Source organism: Ranitomeya variabilis, chromosome 2 (genome assembly GCF_051348905.1).
Source record: "Ranitomeya variabilis isolate aRanVar5 chromosome 2, aRanVar5.hap1, whole genome shotgun sequence".
Classification (NCBI taxonomy): domain Eukaryota; kingdom Metazoa; phylum Chordata; class Amphibia; order Anura; family Dendrobatidae; genus Ranitomeya; species Ranitomeya variabilis.
In genome coordinates, this window is record NC_135233.1 from 71,324,864 (window position 1) to 71,350,932 (window position 26,069).

General features: G+C 46.5%; 1 protein-coding gene and 1 long non-coding RNA gene across 2 annotated transcripts; both read right to left on the reverse strand.

Annotated features, from left to right (window-relative positions):
* Positions 1-10,510: 10,510 nt before the first annotated feature.
* Positions 10,511-11,976, reverse strand: LOC143809100 (uncharacterized). The gene is made up of 5 exons (XR_013222069.1): positions 11,888-11,976; positions 11,633-11,799; positions 11,458-11,518; positions 11,208-11,307; positions 10,511-10,629 (listed from the first exon to the last, which is right to left on the reverse strand). It is a non-coding gene; the product is annotated as an uncharacterized LOC143809100 (long non-coding RNA).
* A 6,263-nt stretch (positions 11,977-18,239) lies between these two features.
* On the reverse strand, positions 18,240-25,517 carry LOC143803660 (uncharacterized). Its single transcript, XM_077281441.1, has 8 exons — positions 25,394-25,517; positions 22,306-22,393; positions 20,928-20,973; positions 20,775-20,842; positions 19,409-19,451; positions 19,260-19,321; positions 18,520-18,562; positions 18,240-18,432 (listed from the first exon to the last, which is right to left on the reverse strand). The coding sequence occupies exons 1-8, from the start codon at positions 25,472-25,474 to the stop codon at positions 18,240-18,242; spliced, it is 624 nt and encodes a 207-aa protein (XP_077137556.1). The 5' UTR covers positions 25,475-25,517.
* Between the last annotated feature and the right edge of the window lie 552 nt (positions 25,518-26,069).

Below are 26,069 nucleotides of genomic sequence, written 5' to 3' on the forward strand. Positions count from 1 at the left end.
TAAAGATATTTGCATCCAGGTGACCCCTTCCACTGGGATGGGCAGCTGATTGGCGGCCTGTAACCGAATTACGGGACCCCATTGGGGTCTGACTGTCAAAGGAAAGTGTTTTCTAAAATAAGCCTCGGGCATAGTCGTGACTTGGGACCCGGTGTCCACCAGACAACGGACAGCCCGCCCTTCAAACTCTGCCCAAACCAGGGGGCAGCTGGCAACCAAATTTCACCACCCATCCGCGGGGACTCTGGCTCCGAGCGTCGTCCCCTTAGCTCGGAGCCCTCTAGTTTAACACCTGACGGGACGAGGCCCTCCCTCTCCGGGGGCACTCCCGTGCGAAATGTCCTGCCTCCCCGCAACCATAGCAAGCACCGGGGACCGGATAATATCCTGGACGAGCGCCACGAGCTGGACTCCCAGACCCTTGCCCCCGGGGTAGCTCCCTTGGGCTTCGCGCATTCTTTTTAACTTCAGCCAGTTCGTCCCTGATTTGTTTGAGCTCCTGCCGCATCTCCTGAACCCATGACGGCTCACCCCCTCCTGGTGCAGCGGTCTGGATAACCCGAGTCTCTCCTGTCAGGACCGTCACCCCCCTCTCTTGCTCCCGGGTGCGGGCCTCATTGCCTATGTCGGAGAAAGTCAGGCGCGGGTCGACCCGCACTCGTTCACGTAGAGCCTGTTTGGTCAACTCATCTCGCAGTCCCGTCACCAGTTGGTCGCGCAGGGTCACGTCAACATGTCCCATCCCCATACCATCTTTCCGCACGATTGCAATGTTTAGCTCTTGCAGAGCATTCATGTACTGAGTGACAGTCTCGCCTTCTTTTTGTCGCCGTCCAAACAACCGGGCCCGCAGCTCTCCCACGTCGGTGGGATCCCCGTGCGTCCCCTCTAACACATTTAACACCCCGGTAAAAGTATTCCGCTCTGTGGGGGGTCTCAACATCACTGAATCTCGGGCCTCTCCGTCTAAGGCCATAATGGCCACCTCTGCTTCCAGGGCCGGGGTCATAGGATGCATCCTCAGCAGCCCCCGCATCCTTTCAGTCCAACTCCACAACAACATGTTGCTCCCATTAAACTTGGGCAGGTTATTCAACATGGCCCCCAATGAGAGAGACGCTCTCGGGCCAGCCCCATCCTCCGTATCTTCTGGCTCCCTCTTTGGATCCTGCATCCTGCCGACTACGCCAAATGTAGAGACCGCAGATAAAGAAGGATGCAGGGACAAAGAGGAGTCAGAAAGCAAATAACGTTTTTTAACTTTCCTTTAACTTCCAACCCAACAAAGAATAACAACAGTTTTCCACGCAGGGAACTTAGGTACACGATCACAATTTCACAGTAAATCCTATCTACTATATAGACGCCCTGAACTAAACCCGCGAAACACGACAGCACCTCACTAGTGACCCACTAACAAGAACAAGTCAACCAAGTTCACTTATCAGCGTTGTTTCAACGATGCAGTCCTGATGGTGAAGCTCCGTCAGCGGCGTAGTCCTGATGGTGAAGCTCCGTCAGCGACGTAGTCCTGATGGCAGGGGAAGGAGGTGTCCTCCGTTGATGGGCCCAGGTGTAGATTCGAGTCCAGAATGTCTTTTGCGGTGCTGCGTTACCTCCCACAGGCGGACGTTGATCCGGGGTAACAGTTTCCACGTCCAGAGAGGGGTCTTTTTGAGAAGAATTAGCAGAATAATCGGTATCAGTCACAGCTAAGAAAAACCCAGGAGGGCCCGGAGCACTCTGTGGCAAGATGCTCCCGGGGAGCACGGTAATATTGTCCCTGAGCTGATCAGCGCTACCCCTCTGCCTGGGGGGTCGCTGACGACGAGTGCGCCTCTTTTTGGGGACTCTGGTAATTGCCCGCAGTGTCTGTTGCACGTTCTCCCCCTGCTTCCAGCAAGTCTCACTGCGGCCTGCACACACACAACAACTGCGCTGCAGTTTCCTCTCCTCAGAGATTTCCCACGCTTCTCTGTCTCTGCTTTCGCGCGTTTTGCTTTTTATCCTCTCCTCTCCCTGCGTCACTCTGCCTCCTGTCACATGAGCCTGGCTTCCCATGCGCCCCTCAAATCCGTCCCCTGGAACCCCGACTCCCGGCAACAATGGTTCCACCCGTCTGCACAGCTCACCAGGTCCCTGTCCCCTACAGCTGCACCATATTCAACCGTCCATGCTGCTTCCTCTTTCCAGGGGGGGGGAGACTGATGACTGAAGTAGTATGCAGATATGGGGTCCCAGAGGTAATTGAGAGTGACCAAGGACCCACGTTCATTGCAGCACTGACTAAGGAACTATGGACATTGGTGGGAGCTGATTTGGGTTTACATACTCCATATCACCCACAGAGCAGTGGGAAAATAGAATCACTGAATGGCAACTTGAAAAATAAAATACTGAAAGCCAGTCAGGAGGTCAGACTTGGACAGACATTTTGCCCATTGTCTTATACTCAGTCAGAGACACTCCAAGGGGTTCCACTAAACTTACACCATTCGAGATTCTTTTTTGGGGGCCTCCAAGGTTGGGTCAATATTTTCCACAACAGCTAGCCTTAGGAAGTGATACTCTTGTAAATTATGTAATTGTCCTTACTAAAGAACTGTCAGTAACACATGTACAAGTTTTATCATCCATTCCAGGTCCAGATTCCACTGAAGGTACCCATACTTTCCAACCTGGTGACTACGTGCTGGTAAAAAAGTTCATCAGAAAGACATCCCTGGAGTCGAGATTTGAGGGTCCCTACCAAGTACTCCTGACTACTCCTACTTTGGTCAGGGTTGCTGAGCGCCTCCTGGATCCATCTCTCACATTGTAAACATGTTAGACAGTTAGGGACAGCATAGGATCTGACCTGCTTGTCAAAGTCCAGCTACAAAGGGAGGTTTTCCACAAGGGAAAACTTGTCTCAAACTGGTGAAAACTCCAATTCCCCCTTCCCGGGCGAGACGGTCAGATCTAGGATGTATTACATCAGTGTGAGTCACATGTGTATTTCATGTAACCATGGAGATGGGAGATTGGAGAGTAATAGGTCCAGCAGGTAGGGAAGTCCGGAAGACACTGGTATCGCGCTCCGATTTATCTCCTGATATACCCATAATTGGTCACACATTCTCTGGTGTCAATAGCATCCGTATTGTCATGAAGCCTCTGATGTCATAGTGACACTTAACACTGGTGGGGTAGGGAACCACGGTGGGATCAAGAGAAAAAAAAAGGTTAATAAATTATTTAGGGGGGACTGGGGGACTGTTGAGGAGAGCCATAAGATCAAATACTTAATTAACCTCAAGACATAAGAGATTGAGAGAAGCAACCCATAACATGTATTGTTTAACCTTACATAAGTTTTCTCAGATCAAAGTGAGACACTAAAGATGGCTGCCATTTCCTGTATCAGCACACCATGTGCTGATATCCAAGATGATCAGTGAGACCCTAAAGATGGCTGCCATTTCCTGTTTCAGCACACCATGTGCTGATATCCAAGATGACGCCCACCCTGATGACCTCATGGATCCGCCCATGGACTTGCTCATTGCCCAACCCACTAACCAATGGAATACATCCGATCACTCCCAATTCAGAGCTAACCGAGCCCCCCTTACAGGGGTTATATAGACCTGTGTTCTGACTAAATAAAGCCCTTGGAGCTGAGCCATAGATTGATCAAAGAGAGTTTACATCTGACTGTGTGTTGTCATATGTTATTTCTTTAGTGCGCACCTGATCAATATCCATTAGGCCAGGAGTAGGCAACTTAAGTGAACATTTTATTAATTGTTCAACCTAACACTAATTTCCATGACCATCCTTGTGTCTGCGACTTAAAATATAGGATGTCAGGGATGAATAGTTATTTGCATTCTGTAAATGATCTGTAAACAATGAATGATTCTATACCTAGCTTTGAAAACATACTCCCTGTTGAGCATCTCCTCTAAAATACATATTTTTTTTTACTTATGCTGGTATTATGGGGTGAAAAAGGTAACAATTCTAGTGAAAGTAGTCTTCAGAGCTTTGTAATATATGTAAACGGGCACCATCCTCTAATTCAAATACACTGGGATCACCTAATGCATATCATACCAATAGAGCCACAAAAAGGAAAAAGAAAAAAGCATATGCACCAAAAAGGAATAATCAAAATGAGATACAATACAAAATTATTTTTATTGAAAAAAACCCACACACATCAATTAAAAACATTTAAAAGTCTCATCGTGGACAGTAATCAGATAGTATGGGTCATACAATAACGAGTATAATACTCAAAACCCTACATGCCATTGTATTACATGCATCAGGTACACTCAATGTCTTATATGGTCCCTGTAAAGCAGATAATAAATGATGATAAATGCCGGTAGGTATAAAACTTAATGCAAGTTGTATAAATGTATACATGCTGTTATCATAAAAATAACATGATAGCAAACAATAAATAAATAGATTCCGGCAAAGATGTTAAAAAAAAAAAAATTTAATAACTGCCAAAACCAAAGGGAGACAATGAGACAAATACCCTGGAGGGGCCACGGCACAGCTCCGGAGAGGACAGCGAGGAAAACAGTCATTGGGGCAGCTCCAGCGCGGACGGCGGGACTACAGGAAGCAGGTGAGCTGCAGAGTGGACGGTGAGACGACTGGATGGAAGATCTTTACTCACCTTCGCGCCGTTCGTTAGTCCTCTGGCGTGGCTGCTGAGTTCGTCAATAGCGGCTGACACAATGCCTCGCAGGGCCGCCTCCATCATTTCTTTTTCTCCTGCAGACTTGCGGGGCGTCGCCGGCTCTTCATCCCCATCATCCCCGATCTCCGTGGGTAACAGCGGCAGTCACCTGGGTAAAGGCCACTCCTCCAGGTCTTCAGTCCACCAGGCCTCGTATCGCAGGCCTGCCTCCACACGGACCCCAGAGCGATTCCAATCCTGATGGCCTAGGCCGCCACGGTAGGACATGTCGCTTCTTCCCAGGTAGCCGATAATGCCAGCTCATCTTCTAGCAGACAGTCCATCTTCCCTGGGTCCCACCCATTCGTGGGTAGGGTCAGTTATGGCGGCTCCACCCATTTTTCTAAATTCGGCTGCAGGGGCAGGAGTAGTCTTAGCCCATACCCATTTTGGCATTTTGGGTGGGAATCTCCTGCAAGAGGGTGCAGCCTATTTTCTCCTGGTGCCAAATTCTCTGGGTGATGCCCACGACACCCAGCCTTGCCTTTGTTTTTGGCGCTAATGGCTGCCATCTTCTCGGCGGTTAGCGCCATTTTTAAGTCCATAACATCCGCCATCTTTTCCTCGGTCATGGCGTGCAGCATAACACAAGTCATGTCTTCCAATTCAGGCAGCTCATCACATAGCTCAATGTCACAGTCACAGTCAGCTGCCACCTTCATTTCTTCTATGGCAGACCACAATGGACAAGCATTATATCTTCCATCCATCAGTCCATCCATCAGTCCCAGAGTTATAAGGCAGCGGGGGTCCATCTTGCCGACTACGCCAAGTGTAAGAATTGCAGGTAACGCGGGATGCAGTAACGGGCAAGAGGCAGAGCAAGGGTTAACAGTTTTATTTTACAGGGGAATGCTCCACGCAGGGAGGTAAAGGGTTAAACAATGGATTAACAGTATAAATGGCAAACAGATTTGGAGAGTAGAAGAACAACGGTACAGATTACGGAGATTCTGATGAAAGTCACTGGTTCCTCAGTCCATAAAGTGAATAGCATCGACAGCGGTTGGCACGCTGTCCTTTCCAATGGGGTCCAGTAAACAACAATACCCCGTCTTCTGGAGACAGTGGTCGGTCTCCAGTACCTTCCACTGCTCCTAGTCCATATACTACAGTGGCTGATAAGGTTACGGGCCACAGTCCTGTATGAGCCCATCATTGCTCTGCAACTATAATCACTAATGAAGTCAGGTCACTAGTCTAAGGGCAATTCTTAGCTGGCAACGTCAGGGTGTAGATAACGGTCACCCACTCAGTCTCTTTCAGGCAGCAAATACGCTGTACTCGGGCCTGAAGTAGCTGGCACCTTGCTTTATGGTGGTCACCGGGCACTCTCTGCACGTCACTCCCTCTCTGGTCCCCGCTGTTGGCGGTGGGTGATAGCGGACGCTGACCTGAGTGATGCTGATGCTCCCAGAACGGAGCACTCCCCTCTCTGGCTTCTACAGCACAGCTGGCCCTTCTCTCTCCTCTGTGTAGAACATTATATGGACTCATTATACACTGGAGCATCAAATATGTGGCCCATTATATAAGGAGCATTATATGGGTCCATCATACACTGGAGCATCATATATGGGGCCCATTATATATGGAGCATTATATGGGCCATCATACATTGGATCATCATCTATGGGCCCATTATATATGGAGCATTATATGGGCCCATCATACACTGAAACATCATATATGGGGCCCATTATATGGGCCCATCATACACTGGAACATCGTATATGGGTCCGATTATATATAGAGCACTATATGGGCCCATCATACACTGGAGTATCATATATGGGGTCCATTATTTATGGAGCATTAAATAGGGCTGATCATACAGTGGAGCATCATATATGGGGCCCGTTATAAATGGAGCATCATATGAGGCCCATTATATATGAAACATCATATGGGGCCCATTATATATGGAGCATCATATGGGGCCCATTATATATGGAGCATCATATGGGGCCCATTATATATGGAGCAATACATGAGGCTCAATACTGTATACTGTATGGAGCAATATATGGGGTCTATTATTCTGTATTGAGCAATATATGGCGCCTATTATTTACTATATGGAGCAATACAAGGGGCTCATTATTTTGTATGGAGCAATATATGGGGCCCATCTTATACTGTATGGAGCATTATATGGGTCTCATCATACTGTATGGAGCAATACATGCGGTCCATTATTCTGCATGAGCAATATATAGGACTCATTATTCTATATGGAGTGCTATGTGGTGCCCATAATACTGTATGGAGCAATATCTGAGGCTCATTATTCTGTATGGAGCATTATATGGTGCTCATTATAGTATATGGAGCATTATATGGGACCCATTATACTGTATGGAGGAGTATATGGGGCTCATTATACTGTTTGGAGCATTATATGGGGTCCATTATTCTGTTTGGAGCAATATGTGGAGCACTCTGTGGTGCCCATAATACTTGTACTGTACCTATACTTCTCTGCTGTATCTTTCATCATGAATTGTGGTATGTGTTCAATGGGTCCACTGAAACTCTTTTGCCCGGGGAACATGAAAACATCTAGCTGGTCCTGGGAATGAGGGTGCCATGCATACCAGAATGGTGATGAGGGGCTATGTATATGTGGATTGGGGACATATATATACATACCAGGATGGGGGATATTAGTACATAATTGACCACATTTTTTACTTCAATTTTTTTAATATTTTCATCCTCTAAAGCCTAAATGCATCTTATGGCCGGGTGTGTCATATGGTCCAAAAAATATGGTAGATATCAGTGAGTGAGTACACGGTGGTCATAATACTGTAGGACTGCATTATATTCTATGAGGGGGCTATATTACGCTATATGAGGGCTGCATTTTATTCTATGTGAGGGGCTGCATTATATTCTATGTGGGGGGCTAAATTATATTCTGAGGGGGCTACATTATATTCTATGAGGGGGCTACATTATATTCTATTAGGTGAGCTACCCCAACCCCTGCTATGTCATTAAGACGTGTTCTACCTTATATTATACCCTGATATTAGCGTGTTTTACCGCATAATTGGTGGTCTTGTATCTATTTCTATGTAGCTACACAATGGGCCCCAAGAATGATTTTCTTGAGTTGCCCAAGGTGCCCTAGTCCGACGCTGGACCAGACCACCATATTTTGTTTGTCCTACCCAACTTGAAATCATGTGATCGCTTGCGCTGTGCACAGCAATGTTAGAGCATTCTTGTACAGTGGGGAAAAAAGTATTTAGGTAGCCACCAATTGTGCAAGTTCTCCAACTTAAAAAAATGAGAGGCCTGTAATTGACATCATAGGTAGACCACAACTATGAGAGTCAAAATGAGAAAACAAATCCAGAAAATCACCTTGTCTGATTTGGCAAACGTTTTTTTCAAGAGGTTACAGAGATAAGTTTAGCGTGCACTCGGTCAGGGTTGCGAGGTGCTGGTGTAATGGATCAAATGATTCCAATACTAATAAATATAGCTTCACCGCACACTCATAGTGATATTATGCTGATAAATTTCAAGTATTTATTACAAAAAGAAAGACGTTTCGCCTCTGCCTGAGCCTTAATTGCTTTTTTTTTTCAAAATTGTAAAGTGCAGAGTTGAAAAAGGAAGGATTTTCCTGCTGTGCCCTGAAGTGTCTAGCGTTGTAACACTGCTCATGTGTTATACATGGGTGATCCCCAGAGATTGTATTAGTGTCTGGTGTTGTCTTGTTGTATAGCGGCACTCCCGCGCCTTGCTGTAGCGCTTGATGGTTTTTGCAACTGCACTTGGAGACACTTTCAAAGTTTTCCCAATTTTTCGGACTGATTGACCTTCATTTCTTAAAGTAATGATGGCCACTCGTTTTTCTTTACTTAGCTGCTTTTTTCTTGCCATAATACAAATTCTAACAGTCTATTCAGTAGGACTATCAGCTGTGTATCCACCAGACTTCTGCTCAACACAACTGATGATCCCAACCCCATTTATAAGGCAAGAAATCCCACTTATTAAACCTGACAGGGCACACCTGTGAAGTGAAAACCATTTCCGGTGACTACCTCTTGAAGCTCATCAAGAAAATGCTAAGAGTGTGCAAAGCAGTCATCACAGCAAAAGGTGGCTACTTTGAAGAACCTAGAATATAAGAGATATTTTCAGTTGTTTCACACTTTTTTGGTAATATAATTCCACATGCGTTAATTCATAGTTTTGATGCCTTCAGTGTGAATTTACAATTTTCATAGACATGAAAATACAGAAAAATCTTTAAATGAGAAGGTGTGTCCAAACTTTTGGTCTGTACTGTACATGAATCAGCTGTCCTGGTTCCTTTGCAGAGAAACAGCCCCAAATCATTATGTTGTCACCCCTGTGCTTCACAGTAGGTATGGTGTTCTTTGGATGCAACTCAGCATTCTGTCTCCTCCAAACACGACGAGTTTTGTTTCTACCAAACAGTTCTACTTTGGTATTATTAGACCATATGACATTCTCCCAATTCTCTTCTGGATAATCCAAATGCTTTCTAGCAAACTTCAGACGAGCCCGGGCATGTACTGTCTTAAGCAGGGGGACATGTCTGACACTGCAGGTCCCTGGCGGCATAGTGTGTTACTGATGGTAGCTTTGGTTATGGTGGTCCCAGCTCTATGATGGTCATTCACTATGTCCCCCCGTGTGGTCCTGGGATTTTTTCTCACCGTTCTTGTGATCATTTTGACCCCACGGGGTGAGCTCTTGCATCAATCCCCAGATTGAGGGAGATTATCAGTGGTCTTGTATGTCTTCCATTTTCTTATTATTGCCCCCACAGTTGATTTCATCACACCAAGCTGCTTGCCTATTGCAGATTCAGTATTCCCGGCCTGGTGCAGGGCTACAATTTTGTTTCTGGTGTCCTTCGACAGCTCTTTGGTCTTCACCGTAGTGGAGTTTGGAGTGTGACTGTTTGAGGTTGTGGACAGGAGTCTTTTATACTGATAACAAGTTCAAACAGGTGCCATTACTACAGGTAATGAGTGGAGGACAGAGGAGCCTCTTAAAGAAGAAGTTACAGGTCTGTGAGAGCCAGAAATATTGCATGTTTTTAGGTGACAAAATACTTATTTTCCACCATAATTTGCAAAATAAATATTGCCAAAGCAGGCAAGGTGATTTTCTGGATTTGTTTTCTCATTTTGACTCTCATAGTTGTGGTCTACTTATGATGTCAATTACAGGCCTCTCTCATCTTTTTAAGTGGGAGAACTTGCATAATTGGTGGCTAACTAAATACTTTTTTCCCCACTGTATATAGCAAAAATAATGGTCTCCTATGAACACCAGGCACAGGCTGGTATCCACAGGAGAATCATCAAGATGGTCATCAGCAGACCATGATCACTTCACTGGGGAACCAATGGACACATAGAACTGTGAACCCCCCCCCCCCTCTGCTGGTGCACATTAAATGCTACTGTCATAGATTGACAGTGGCATTTAACAGTTTAGCAGCCGCGAACAGAGCTCCGCTCCTCTCGACTGTTCGAGGCAGATGATGGCTGAATAACACAAGTAAACAACACATTGATTGTAATATGTTTTACAAAAGCCATCGATCTTCATAACAAAAATCCAAACTAGAAGGAATTAATAGATTTATTTTTAATGGTATTTATTTCTAATTCAGAAAAATTAGAAAAAAACTATTTATGACTATTAATGTTCACATATCCAGCACCATATCCATTGCTGGGCAGCTGAAAAAACACTTGCAGAGATTCTCCAGGTCTTGGAAACTGCATCTGATCATGTTCTCAGCGCAGGTTGGTGCAGATTTTCACCTTTTTCTTCCAAGATGTGTTATACCTGTATAGATGCGAAAAGTCGCCTTTCTCATTAACCTGAAAAGAATTAAGACATGTTTTTAATAAACTTGACAATATGTTCTGGTTATCAAATGAAACAAACTCAGCAAAGGAAACTTCACCATTATATTTTTGGTCAACAGTAGAAATAGACATGAAATATTGCATTATATATGGTCTACACAAAAGGCCAATTTGGAAATTGAAAATAGGAATTTGCCAATATTCGTGTAATGTTAGAAAAATGCAACATGAATCATATGACTGGTGAGAGCACTCACAATAGATCTATACGGCATGTAATGTTTGAGGGACTAATCTCGCCCCTCAGATTGTGTGTTGGCGATTCCTCCACAGCAGTAGGCTGATAACTTTCATCATTTCCTTCTTTTCTCAACCAGAATTAAAAAAAATTGTACATCAAGAAAAAATAATTATTAGAAATAAATCCAGTAATAAAAACCATATTGCATTTCCTCTATTATTACACCTTGCTTATGTTATCATGTCCGCACTGTTGCACTTCTTGAAAACAAGAATGATTGTTACTTACAATGATTTAGTATTGACATGAAGAACATATATGAATGGAGGAAAAACACAGAAATATTTACCTGGAAAATACAGGCTGGAAGCTTTGTGTCAATCAGAATAGGTGGATTCTGGATGTTTGCTGTTAGCTGCTTGTGATGAAGACGTCAACTGATTGTGTCCCTACGTGGTGAAAAAAGGCAAAATATATAAAAGTATTTAAAGATTAAATGATAAAACTCAACAAAAGACTAAATTAGAGACTCAAGATTCTCAATATTGTAAAAATCACTTATTACTGATTGCTGACGATAGTGGAGGATTCGTTCTTACCTTCATCACAGGTAGATGAGATGATGATATTCAGACAAATCTCAATGTTCAAATAATGAACCTGAAAATATAAAGAAAAATAATTACATCCAACAAAGCTTAAAATCATAGAAGGTTTTCCAAAGCATTGTTTAACTGTTTGTTAAGAGTTGTGACGGAACAGAAAGTCACTTACCCCAGCAGGCTACTGGTATCATTAGAAACATTGGTCTTGTAGAAACTCTTGCTTTCCTCCATCCAGGGTAATATTAGTAATATATCCCATCTAGTGCTTGGGGACGGGGACAACATGGGCCTGTGTGGTTTCTAATGCCAGGACTGAATTTCAGCCCCAGTCCGTACCTGCTCAGGATAAAATATGTATAAGGGTCTGAACTTTAAATGATACAAAAAACAAAATTAGAGACTAAATATTGTGAAGGATAGTTACATGTTTAGCTGACGGATAGTTGATGTAATCGTCCTCCGCACTTGTGGCAGTAACATTTCTTGTCAGGTATTTTTCTAAAACGCCCAATTCTGCAAAGATAAGAGGAATATTGGTTACAAGACTGGAATGAACGTTCACTAATACCAAGGATTATATTAAAAAGAAGAAACTGAAATCAATATATAAAGAACTGGCCCCAGCACAGGAAATAGAACATTAACCCTACAGCCCCCGACGTCAGTCCGCTCTGATAGTAAAGTATAAAAGCATTATACCAACAGAACTGCACTGACGTCTCTCCGCAGTGATTGTGTTTCATGAGGAGATAAATCATAAAATCTACTTACTGTTTATCACACTGGGAGCATTTGTAATTGTAGTCATAGTTGATGGTATAATTGTGATTTTCTGTCACTTCTGGCAGCTCGGGATGAATACGCTTCACCCGTCTTGTGAGAGCCTGCCACATCAGGCCATGGTTGTCATTGCCTTCACCGAAGATTATCCAACAAGCGGCATGGCACATCTCGTGCGCAAGTATGTCTCGTACTCGGTCTAAAGTAAGAGTTTACACAGTTATGAGGAAATCTGAGTACACCCTGATTGAACTGTTTGGTTTTACATATCAGGACAAAATATATCCTGAGATGAACAACACGTGACAAGTCAACCGTGACATTATTTATTCACCGAAAACTGCATCAAAATGCAGAAGCAGAGAGTGAAAATTAAGTGCACCCCATGAATCAATAGTTTTTCGAATCATCTTTAGCAGCAATAACTTGAAGTTGCATCAATGGTGTCCTTAATTTATCACACATTGCTCTTGCATTTTGGCCTACCCTTTTTTTAATAGTGTTGTAGTATTTTTATAGTGCTTTGGAACAAAGCACTATACTGTTATTCCACCGTGGTAAACTTCTTATTATAGTGCTTTGGAACAAAGCACTATACTGTTATTCCATCGTGGATAACTTCTTCTTATTCTTATTCTTCTTATTATTATTCAGTCCGCACGTAATGCGGCCCGAACCGCTTCACTCACAGACTCCAGTGAGGTGTCATTTCGAAGCCAGCGTCCCCAAGAGGTGTGCTAAGTATTTTTCGTGTCGATCGGATTTGTAGTTTTGGCGCAATTTGCGTTTGAAAATGTTTTTTCCCCTCATTGTAATGCATTTCAATAGGCAAATTTTCCCATAGGTTATAATGGCCGGGTTTCTGAGGCAATTTGAAATGTACCTGCCACCTGGCTGATTACCTCATTGATATGCGCAGTCAGGCCCAGTTACTATCCCAACGCCTGCGAACTGTACATGACCACACCAGCACAGTTTTGCCAGATAATATCAGCTCTTAAAGTGATAGCACAGCACAATTTCAAAGCACTATCTGTAGTCTTATTATAATTATTGCCCCGCTCACCAAATCGGACCCAGAGTGGCACCGCCCGCCAAATCGGACCCAGAGTGGCGCCGCCCGCCAAATCGGACCCAGAGTGACCCGGCCCACCAAATCGGACCCAGAGTGACCCGGCCCACCAAGCCTCAACCCTGAGGGGCTACAACTACCAAACCAGCGCCTGAGGGGCACCCAAGTGTGAAAGTCTTGCTGGGGCAACCCGGGCACCATTCCAAAGCACTATCTGTAGTTCCTTCAGGAAATACCCATCTAGTTCTTATTATTATTATTCAGTCCGCACGTAATGCGGCCCGAACCGCTAAACTCACAGACTCCAGTGAGGTGTCATTTCGAAGCCAGCGTTCCTGAGAGGTGTGCTAAGTATTTTTCGTGTCGATCGGATTTGTAGTTTTGGCGCAATTTGCATTTGAAAAAAGTGTCTCAATGCATTTCAATAGGGAAATTTTCCAATACGTTTATAATGGGCCTGATTTCTGAGGCAATTTCTAAAAATAACTGCCACCTGGCTGATTACCTCATTGATATGCGCAGTGAGACCCAGTTACTATGCCAACGCCTATAAACTCTACCAGCCCACCAGGTCACAAGTTTTGTCAGATAATATCAGCTCTTAAAGTGACAGTACAGCACAATTACAAAGCACTATCTGTAGTCTTATCATTATTGCCCCGCTCACCAAATCGGACCCAGCCCACCAAATCGGACCAGAGTGCCCCCGCTTGCCAAATCGGACCCAGAGTGCCCCCGCCCGCCAAATCGGACCCAGAGTGGCGCCGCCCGTCAAGTCGGACCCAGAGTGGCGCCGCCCGTCAAGTCGGACCCAGAGTGGCGCCGCCCGCCAAATCGGACCCAGAGTGGCGCCGCCCGCCAAATCGGACCCAGAGTGGTGCCGCCCGCCAAATCGGACCCAGAGTGGCGCCGCCCGCCAAATCGGACCCAGAGTGGCGCAGCCCGCCAAATCGGACCCAGAGTGGCGCCGCCCGCCAAATCGGACCCAGAGTGGCGCCGCCCGCCAAATCGGACCCAGAGTGGCGCCTCCCGCCAAATCGGACCCAGAGTTGCGCCGCCCGCCAAATCGGACCCAGAGTGGCGCCGCCCGCCAAATCGGACCCAGAGTGGCGCCGCCCGCCAAATCGGACCCAGAGTGGCGCCGCCCGCCAAATCGGACCCAGAGTGGCGCCGGTCGCCAAATCGGACCCAGAGTGGCGCCGCCCGCCAAATCGGACCCAGAGTGGCGCCGCCCGCCAAATCGGACCCAGAGTGGCGCCGCCCGCCAAATCGGACCCAGAGTGGCGCCGCCCGCCAAATCGGACCCAGAGTGGCGCGGCCCGCCAAATCGGACCCAGAGTGACCCGGCCCGCCAAATCGGACCCAGAGTGACCCGGCCCGCCAAATCGGACCCAGAGTGACCCGGGCCACCAAATCGGACCCAGAGTGACCCGGCCCGCCAAATCGGACCCAGAGTGACCCGGCCCGCCAAATCGGACCCAGAGTGACCCGGCCCGCCAAATCGGACCCAGAGTGACCCGGCCCGCCAAATCGGACCCAGAGTGACCCGGCCCGCCAAGTCGGACCCAGAGTGGCGCCGCCCGCCAAGTCGGACCCAGAGTGGCGCCGCCCGCCAAGTCGGACCCAGAGTGGCGCCGCCCGCCAAGTCGGACCCAGAGTGGCGCCGCCCGCCAAGTCGGACCCAGAGTGGCGCCGCCCGCCAAGTCGGACCCAGAGTGGCGCCGCCCGCCAAGTCGGACCCAGAGTGGCGCCGCCCGCCAAGTCGGACCCAGAGTGGCGCCGCCCGTCAAATCGGACCCAGAGTGGCGCCGCCCGTCAAATCGGACCCAGAGTGACCCGGGCCACCAAATCGGACCCAGAGTGACCCGGGCCACCAAATCGGACCCAGAGTGACCCGGGCCACCAAATCGGACCCAGAGTGACCCGGGCCACCAAATCGGACCCAGAGTGACCCGGGCCACCAAATCGGACCCAGAGTGACCCGGGCCACCAAATCGGACCCAGAGTGACCCGGGCCACCAAATCGGACCCAGAGTGACCCGGGCCACCAAATCGGACCCAGAGTGACCCGGGCCACCAAATCGGACCCAGAGTGACCCGGGCCACCAAATCGGACCCAGAGTGACCCGGGCCACCAAATCGGACCCAGAGTGACCCGGGCCACCAAATCGGGCCCAGAGTGACCCGGGCCACCAAATCGGGCCCAGAGTGACCCGGGTTGACCAAATCGGGCCCAGAGTGACCCGGGCCACCAAATCGGGCCCAGAGTGACCCGGGCCACCAAATGGGACCCAGAGTGACCCGGGCCACCAAATGGGACCCAGAGTGACCCGGCCCACCAAATGGGACCCAGAGTGACCCGGCCCACCAAATGGGACCCAGAGTGACCCGGCCCACCAAATGGGACCCAGAGTGACCCGGCCCACCAAATGGGACCCAGAGTGACCCGGCCCACCAAATGGGACCCAGAGTGACCCGGCCCACCAAATGGGACCCAGAGAGACCCGGCCCACCAAATGGGACCCAGAGTGACCCGGCCCACCAAATGGGACCCAGAGTGACCCGGCCCACCAAATGGGACCCAGAGTGACCCGGCCCACCAAATGGGACCCAGAGTGACCCGGCCCACCAAATGGGACCCAGAGTGACCCGGCCCACCAAATGGGACCCAGAGTGACCCGGCCCACCAAATGGGACCCAGAGTGACCCGGCCCACCAAATGGGACCCAGAGTGACCCGGCCCACCAAATCGGACCCAGAGTGATCCGGCCCACCAATCCTCAACCCTGAGGGGCTACAACTACCAAACCAGCGCCTGAGGGGCACCCAAGTGTGAAAGTCTTGCAGGGGCAGCCCGGGCACCATTCCAAAGCACTATCTGTAGTTCCTTCAGGAAATACCCATCTAGTTTAACATGTTGTTTACTGAGATTGTATTTCCCTACTTTTAGGACCTTCTAAGGACCAGGTGCTTTTTTTTCCCCCTGATATGTAAAATATTAGAATTCAATGAGGGTGTACTTAGGTTTTCTTATGACAGTATGTACAGTGAGGTTATACGATGTACTACATCACAAGCAGCAGTTTTTTGCCCTGTATACAGGTTGTCTTATGAAGCTTCAGGATGGATGTGATGTGAAACCTACCGACAGAATCACAGACTTTTTCAGAAAGCTCAATCACTGAGTAGCGGCGCTTCTTATGCAGCTTTGGCGTGCATTGGCCGGCTGATATTGTCATCTTCTTATTCCACAAAATGTCCATTTTCACAGGGAGCTAAAATAGAAGAAACAAATTCCATTACATCTGTAAACTCTTTTTATGCCAATCTTACAAAGTACCCAACTCTCATTTGTGATTTACCGCACGGTCTACTTGTATGGGGTATAGGGTCTACCGAGAAGTCCAAGATGTGAGAATAAAAATAAACTTATTCTAAAATGTCCAAATATCAACTAAATGGTTTTTATATACTGTAAAAATTTAAAAATCCTGTGAACTTCAAGCTAAAGGTTGCTAATCTTTTTGTCCCTCCATGGTGGATCATCTAAGGTTTCCACTCATCCCACAGATAAGAGGGTGATGACATTTACCAAACTAAGTGACATTTAGTTGAGATATTGAATAACTATTTCAGACACATGACAAAGGGGCTAGGATGCCTTTCAGAAAGTTGGAGCCTTTTTTTTTTGTGAATTTATTGTTTAAAGGTGGAGATAATAAAGAAGTCATGTATCACCCAGAAACCCATGATAAGATGTGATACCTGATTATCGAAGACTGTCCTGTTGTACAGATTGTATAGTCGCTCCACCAGCTCCTCCTTTTTTTCCTGGAAGTTGGTAACATAGATGGAAGTAGGAGAAATAATGTCTTCCAGGAAACAGCCGGGGATATTACATAGTGGTGTCCTGGGAAAGATAAAGAATCATATATAAACCCACAGGAAACATCTTACCTAGTTCATGGCTTTATATAGAGGTAGATGCATCTGCCATAACTTACCTCTCCTCTGTAGCGGAGCTCTCCTCGCTATCAGATGGTAACTTATCTGTACAGAAATATGGAAGAGTGAAAATACTTTTTATAAGGCTGAAATCAGACACGTTAGGTCCATACTAGAGAGAGGTCTATACATATAGAGTGTAGATAACTAATAAGACTATGAATATGGGATCAAACCAGAGCAGCATACACATAGCTGACCAGACCACCAGAAATCCACAGGATCATCCATTGGGATCAGGTTCTGAAATTATAATGAGGTTCAAAAACAACAGGGCCCATACATTTTCATACGTCTATCCCTCCTGTTGCTCAGGTAATCTATCCTTATTAATAATGTGTGGTCAGTTCAAGATGAGAAGTGAACATGTCCTCAATGGCCAGAGGGTGGACCATCAAATGGTAGGGGTCCATTCTCTGGGGCCTTCATGTAAAATAAGACTAGAGGTCCTGTCACCTCATTTGCTGATTCATGGTAGCCTCTATTGGTTTTAATGGAGATGTGGGATTCCTTGTGCAGGGCTTTCTCTATTGATGTCTATTGGAATTACGAAAAGAGACAAGAAAATGTATTCCACATCTGTAATAAATTCTATAGGGACAACAATGGCCATAAGTCAACATGGCAGTGAGTTGTTCTCCCAATATGGAATTGTCCGAAACATAGGACCCACACCAATCAAGCATGTGTAAAATAGGATTACCTATGTAAGGTATCTACATAGGTGTGTAAGGTATCTATAATTTAACCCATTAACAGCCATGTACAGCGCTCATCAGTAGAGAATGGAGAGGGCTCTTTCATGGCAGATGATGGCTAACAGCCGAGAGTGGATTGGAGCTCCACCTGCTTCTGTTAACCTGTTAAATGCTGCTGTCATTCTCTGACAGTGGCATTTGCAGCACATTTCCGAGGTGGCTCACTGTTCCAACTCCAGATCAGCGCCCTTGTAATTGTTCATTTTAGAAACTGACCTGTGACAGTACAGAAAACTCATTGTTATTTCTACAATAACATAAACCTGAATTGTGTCTAGAAATGATAACTTACTAGTATATGAGGAAGTTCCTGCCCTATTGAAATCGGCATCTTCATTAGTGCTGTAATAGGAGCTGTGAAATAAATGTAACAGAATATGAGCCACCATTAATCATTAATCCCCATCATGTATCTAGTAATGGAGGAGATGTAAGTCTTACCAGGTGGAACTGTCCGGATCATCTGAAGTTGGTAAAATCAGATCTGTGGGGGCAACACAACATAAATCTCTTATTAGACTATTGTAATAGCAAAGACTGAGGCTCAATATCAAATAAATAAATTCTAATAAAGTGTCTTGTGTACCCCTATATGTATATGGGGCAAATAATCACATTCAGCTACAGTGACCTGCCCAGTGCACGGCCATCATGAGAAGAAATCCCCAAATCTCATTTCTGGCTGACTTAAGAGCAATAATAATAATAATAATATAATAATAATCTCTTTATTTATATAGCGCCAACAGAGCAAATGTATGAATAATGTTCTTGACCAAATGCTAAAAAGAAATGTTGTTCTTCCAATATGGAAGTGTCCCAGACATTTAACCCCTTAGCAGCCACGTACAGCACTTATCAGTAGAGAATGAATGGAGTGGGCTCAGGAGTTGAGCCCGCCTCTTTCATGGCAGATGATGGTTGTGTCATTCAGTCATCATCTACCTCTAACAGCCGAGAGTGGATTGGAGCTCCACCTGCTTCTGTTAACCTGTTAAATGCTGCTGTCATTCTCTGACAGTGGCATTTACAGCACATTTCCCAGGTGGCTCACTGTTCCAACTCCAGATCAGCGCCCTTGTAATTGTTCAATTTAGAAACTGACCTGTGACAGTACAGAAAACGCATTGTTATTTCTACAATAATATAAACCTGGATTGTGTCTAGAAATGATAACTTACTAGTATATGAGGAAGTTCCTGCCCTATTGAAATCGTCATCTTCATTAGCGGTGTAATAGGAGCTGTGAAATAAATGTAACAGAATATGAGCCACCATTAATCATTAATCCCCATCATGTATCTAGTAATGGAGGAGATGTAAGTCTTACCAGGTGGAACTGTCCGGATCATCTGAAGTTGGTAAAATCAGATCTGTGGGGGCAACACAACATAAATCTCTTATTAGACTATTGTAATAGCAAAGACTGAGGCTCAATATCAAATAAATAAATTCTAATAAAGTATCCAGTGTACCCCTATATGTATATGGGGCAAATAATCACATTCCGCTACAGTGACCTGCCCAGTGCACGGCCATCATGAGAAGAAATCCCCAAATCCCATTTCTGACTGACTTAAAGGGAACCTGTCACCCCCCCCCCCCCACAGGCGTTAGAAACTAAAACAGCCGCCTTGTGCAGCAGTAATGCTGCGTTCTGACAAGGTGGCTCTTTTAGTTCTGGGTGCAGTAACTGCAGAAATAATCCTTTATGTAATTTGTCCTAAATACCTTTCTTCAGTCCTGGAGGCAGGCCTTTCCCCCCTGCTGCAGACGCCACACAGCCGTCACTCAAATCTTCTTGGCGCCAGGCGCCGCCTCCTCAGCGCTGTTTTGAAATGATCCGGTGCCTGCGCTCTTTTCCCCTGCCTGGTGCAGGTGCAGTGAGTGCTGCCCGTCTGTCCTCATATGCAGTCTCGGTGACTGCGCCTGTGCGGCCGCCCTGCCTGTGAATCCCAGCCCCGCCATGTGAATAAATCATAAGTCACTGCGGGGCTGGGATTCACAGGCAGGGCGGCCGCGCAGGCGCAGTCAGCTGGACTGCATATGAGGACAGAGGACGGGCAGCGCTCACTGTGCCTGCTCCAGGCAGGAGAAAAGAGCGCAGGCGCCGGCTCATATCAAAACAGCGCTGAGGAGGCGGCGCCCGGCGCCAAGAAGATTTGAGTGACGGCTGTGTGGCGTCTGCAGCAGGGGGGGAAAGGCCTGCCTCCAGGACTGAAGAAAGGTATTTAGGACAAATTACATAAAGGATTATTTCGGCAGTTACAGCACCCAGAACTAAAAGAGCCACCTTGTCAGAATGCAGCATTACTGCTGCACAAGGTGGCTGTTTTAGTTTCAAACGCCTGGGGGGGGGGGTGACAGGTTCCCTTTAAGAGCAATAATAATAACAATATAATAATCGCTTTATTTATACAGCGCCAACAGAGCAAATGTATGAATAATGTTCTTGACCAAATGCTAAAAAGAAATGTTGTTCTCCCAATATGGAAATGTCCCAGACATTGGATCCGCACCGATAAAGCTTGTCTAAAATAGGATTACCCCTTTAATGTAATTTTAATTTAATAATGCACAGACCCTTCTATAATTTGCCTTTAATTGCTACATTTGGAAACTGATCTGTGACAGTACAGAAAATTCAGTGTTCTTTCTATAATAACCCCGGATGGTATCTAGAAATGATAACTTACTATTATATGTGGAAGTTCCTGCCCTATAGGAATCATCATCATCATCAATAAGAATGATGGCATCGGAGCTGTGGAATAAATGTAACAGGTAATGAGCCACCATTGATCATTACTCCCCATCATGTACTTAGTAATGGAGAAGACGTGTCTTACCAGTTGGTACTGTCCGGACCATGGTCTGTAGGTGGTAAACTCAGATCTGGGGGGGAAACACAACATAAATCTCTTGTTAGAATTTTGTAATAGGAAAGACTGAGGCTCAATATAAAAAGAAATAAATCCTAATAAAGTATCCAGTGTTTTCCTATACATGGGGCAAAAAATCACATTCAGCTACAATGACCCGCACTGTACATGGCCACCATCAGAAGAAATCCCCAAATCCCATTTCTATCTGACTTTATAAATCCTACATAAATATTCCTGACCAAATGCTGAAAAGAAATGGTAAATATGAGCTCATTTACTGTAGGCGTACAATATACATAAATCCTATCCCTGACCACAACATGCGATCTGCACCCAATGACTACAATGTGCCTGTAAGGGGGTTGCATTGGTGCCTTTCCCAGTTTAACACATGTGTAAGTGTGTGTATGCATGTATATGTGTGTGTATACATATCTATCTATCGTTGCCCCGTACTGTTGTAGATGTATACTTTAATGTTGCTGAATGTACATAAGTAATGTATTTATTATCCCTGTGACTGCATTGAATGTAGGGAAAGCGCAGTGGTAGGAATAGACCACTAGATGGGGCATTTTAGTGTTAATAGTTTATTTTAGGAGGGGTCATTGTGATAAGGGTAGGGGAGCTTCCTGGTTGTAGGCAGAAGGGCCTGGGCGCCCATAGAGCTCGGTGGGCTGTTAGCCCGAGTAACACAGTTACCCCATAACATTCTCAAGCTTAGTGCCCAGTCATCCAGGACCACATTATCAGCTTGGCCAAAACCATAGAAGCGTCAGCAGCTTCTGGATGGAAGCTTACTTTAAAGTAGACATGGTAGGAAAGATGGGCAGGTCGCTCATGTGGCAGATGCTTGCGTGGGCTGATGCCCTCAGAACCGGTTCGAAACAGCTGAGGGAACCCCCCACTTAAGGCAAGAAATCTGGACAGGGAGGACTCTGATATTCCGTATGAGACGGTAGGACCTGGGCTCGAGCCGTGTGAGGAGGAGAGGATTAGAGGGAAAGATGAAATGACGTGCAATGTGAAACCTGATGTAACCGCTGTAATGGATCTGGATGAGCTGCGAAGACATGGAAGTAAAGTGTTGTATTTCAAGTTAAACTTGGACTGTGTCTCAATTATTTCCAAAGAGACTGGAGCAGTCCGACTGGAGCCGAGTAGAAGACCTACCAGCGTAGAGAGTGGAGCGGCAAGTGAGCTGACAAGGGAACATGATGTTTATGTGGAGGAAGGTCAGGGCATGCAGAGCCCGAGTAGCAATGTCACGACTATTGCCCTGGCCTACTACTACATGCCATCGATATGTATCAGAGCCTTTACTGGATTAGGGGTACAGTACCTGGTAAACTCGGAGTCGAGCCCGAATTGAAGCCACTGATGTTTACTTGGCCAGGAGACCTTGGAATTGGCCTCTTTCTTGGATGAGACTGAAAAAAATGACAAACATGTCAGATTCTATAACCATGAACTTCTCCAATCTATAATCTTACTCCATATTTCCCTGATTACAGGTAGACACCGATATGAATGTGGTTTCCATCGGCCTGTGCTTATTTCATGTACAGAGTATGATGGGGGTACCAGCCACCAGGGGCGGATTATCAGAGGGTCAATATGGGCGGTAGCCCAGGGCCCAGTGGCTTGGGAGGGCCCTGGGCCACCACAGATTGACCCTCTGATAATCCGCCGGAGTGTGACTGAATGCCCGGCCCGCCGGCATTTATGTGCCCCGCCCCCCGGACCCGGTGGGCAGAGAGAGGGGGTCCGCATCGGGCCCTTTCTCATCTGCTCACCGGGCCCCTTCCGGCGCTGCGGTGCTTTCCTATTGAGGTGCGTGCGCGCGCCCGCACCTCAATAGTTAACAACAGCTGCCAGCCAGCCAATTGGAGGCTGGCAGCTGAAGTTGTACGCAGCTCACACGTCGCCGGCGTCTGACGTCATTGTCAGTCGCCGGCGAGTGTGCGCTGCTGGAGGGTGCTCGCCGCGTGGAGCGCTGGTAAGGTGAGGAGACTGTTTGTTTTTTTTTGTTTTGTGTTTTAATAAGCTAACGGTGGACAGTGGACACACTGGGGGCAATGCTGGAGGACACACTGGGGCAATGCTGGAGACACTGGGGCAGATTGCTGGAGACACTGGGGCAATGCTGGAGACACTGGGGCAGATTGCTGGAGACACTGGGGCAGATTGCTGGAGACACTGGGGCAATGCTGGAGACACTGGGGCAATGCTGGAGACACTGGGGCAATGCTGGAGACACTGGGGCAATGCTGGAGACACTGGGGCAGATTGCTGGACACACTGGGGGCAATGCTGGAGACACTGGGGCAGATTGCTGGAGACACTGGGGCAGATTGCTGGAGACACTGGGGTAGATTGCTGGAGACACTGGGGCAGATTGCTGGAGACACTGGGGCAATGCTGTAGACACTGGGGCAGATTGCTGTAGACACTGGGGCAGATTGCTGTAGACACTGGGGCAGATTGCTGTAGACACTGGAGCAATGCTGTAGACACTGGGACAGATTGCTGGAGACACTGGGGCAATGCTGGAGACACTGGGGCAATGCTGGAGACACTGGGGCAGATTGCTGGACACACGGGCAATGCTCGAGGACACACTGGGGCAGATTGCTGGACACACTGGGGCAATGCTGGAGGACACACTGGGGCAGATTGCTGGAGACACTGGGGCAATGCTGGAGGACACACTGGGGCAGATTGCTGGAGACACTGGGGCAATGCTAGAGACACTGGGGCAGATTGCTGGACATACTGGGGCAGATTGTTGAACACACTGTCTGGGGGCAATATGCTGGAGTCAGACACTGGGGCAGATTGCTGGAGACACTGTCTGGGGGCAATGCTGGACACACTGGGGCAGATTGCTGGTTACTGGGGCAATATGCTGGACATACTGGGGCAGATTGCTGTACACACTGGGGGTAATATGCTGGACACACTGGGGCAGATTGCTGGACACACTGGGGGCAGGACTGGAGGCATGGGCAGAATGTAGACACGGGGCAGAATGAAAGACATGGGGCAGGATTGGATCATGGGGCAGGAGAATACGATGGAGACAGATGGGGCAGGATGGGGAGATCACATGGGGTAGAATGGATACTCATGAGTGCAGGATGGGAGAACATATGGCAGGAGCCAGGAATGAGACACACGGGGCCAGGGTGGGGAATATTATTACCATAGGGGCTAATTAAGGGATATTATTACTGCAGTGATGTATTTATTTTATTTTTTGAGTATACTGTTTTAAATGGGGGGGCGGTCCTGTTACTGTGCAGAGTGACTCTATATCGCCTTTTTTTCTCCATGTGTAATGTAGAAGTTGTGAAAAATTAAGTAATGTTTTCTGCAAGCAGAGCTCGAGATAACTGTGTTATTTCCTGCAGAAACGAGTCCTGGCTCGAAGAAATGATGGCGGTCTGTGCAGGATGAAAGATGAAGGGCTTCACCTAGAGACGTCATTGGTGAGTCAGTGTTACCTATACATTGACACTATACACTATACTATATACAGAGGTCCTGTGTACAATGTCACCAGTGATCACTGTATTACCTATACACTATATACAGAGCTCCTGTGTATAATGTCACCAGTGATCACTCTATTACCTCTACACAGACACTGCATACTAAGTACAGATCTCCTGTGAATACTGGCACTTATGGTGATAGTATTGTGTTGTTGTTTTTTTTATTATTACTGATCGGTATTGTAGTATTCAGTCACTATGTGGTGGTAATATGTGGTCTGGAAATGGTGTTGTGGTATTGCTATTTGGTCACCAAGTGGTGGTAATATGTGGTCTTGACCTGGTGCGGTGGTATTTGTTCCTTGTATGTGATATTATTCGATCACTGTGTTTGTAATTTGTGGTCTGGTCATGGCGCGGTGGTATTTGTTCCTTGTATGTGATATTATTGGTCAAAATATACCTAAATTATATTGCAGATTTTAACAAATATTTAATAGGTTACAGTAGAGTAGGGCCCGGCCATTTTTCTGGAATAATCTGGTTCGGGTATAATATGACCCCCCCCCCGTCACATGACCCCCCCGTCACATGACCCCCCCGTCACATGACCCCCCCCGTCACATGACCGGGGGGGCCCACTGTGTCTGAACAGCCCGGGGCCCTGGCTACCCTTAATCCACCCCTGACAGCCACCAATGGTTAGGATATGGATAGGGGCAGTGGTGACATTTATGTCCTCATACAATATTATTGTGTATCCTGTACATGGAAATATTGTCACCAATATTACAAGTGAGGGCAGCCTTTACTCTGCAAACATGATCCCAATTATCACCCCATCTACTCGGAGCTATATTTTCTGTCCCACCATCTTTTTCTTGAACTTTTATCCCAAATATATTTTAGTTAAGAATATAAAATGATACTCACCTGACTGAAGTCGTCATCATCACTGTTGTCCTCGGTGTCAGAGAAATCTATAATACTCTTAAATCGCTTTCTTGGCATCATATTTGCACAAGTCACTCACAACACTCCTCTCTCCACAAACGCCTACTAAAACCCTCAACGGAACCCTGGATGACGGGGCATTATATAGCGTCAGCGCTTTGTGACATCATTAGAACGCTGCAATTGTTGCTCGTTTTTTGTATTTTACAACTTTACTTAATTATACAAAACATACTGTACAAATACAAAAAGAGGAAATCAGATAAAAACAACAATCTTCCTAATTACTTCACTCCCGACCTTTTTCCAATTGTTCAGAAAAAAAATAATAAATAACCCACATAAACCAACATTAAAAAAATAAAGAAACCCCCACTAATGTTTAAGCTGCTGATTATCGCTCGCCCCTGAGTTTAATGCTCTCCACTAGGGTTGAGCGACTTTCATTTTTTTAAGATCGAGTAGGGTTTTGGGAAACCCGATTTTGTCCAGAGTCGAGTCGAGTGCAGTCGGCCGATTATCGCTAAAAGTCGGGGATCGACCGAAACACGAAACCCAATGCAAGTCAATGGGGAAGCATAGTCGGCAGTGAGTGGAGGCCAGGAAAACACCTACAGTGCCCATTTTAATGCCAAAAACATCCATTCTTGTTTCT

Bases quoted from the DNA above. Each gene is read 5' to 3' on its own strand.
- LOC143803660 (XM_077281441.1), bottom strand. From the start codon at position 25,474: ATGATGCCAAGAAAGCGATTTAAGAGTATTATAGATTTCTCTGACACC. The intron at 22,394-25,393 runs GTGAGTATCATT...CATTTTTTTCAG, and splicing joins ATGATGACGACTTCAGTCAG to TCTCATCCAAGAAAGAGGCC. The intron at 18,433-18,519 runs GTAAGACTTACA...TTTATTTCACAG, and splicing joins GATCCGGACAGTTCCACCTG to CTCCTATTACAGCACTAATG.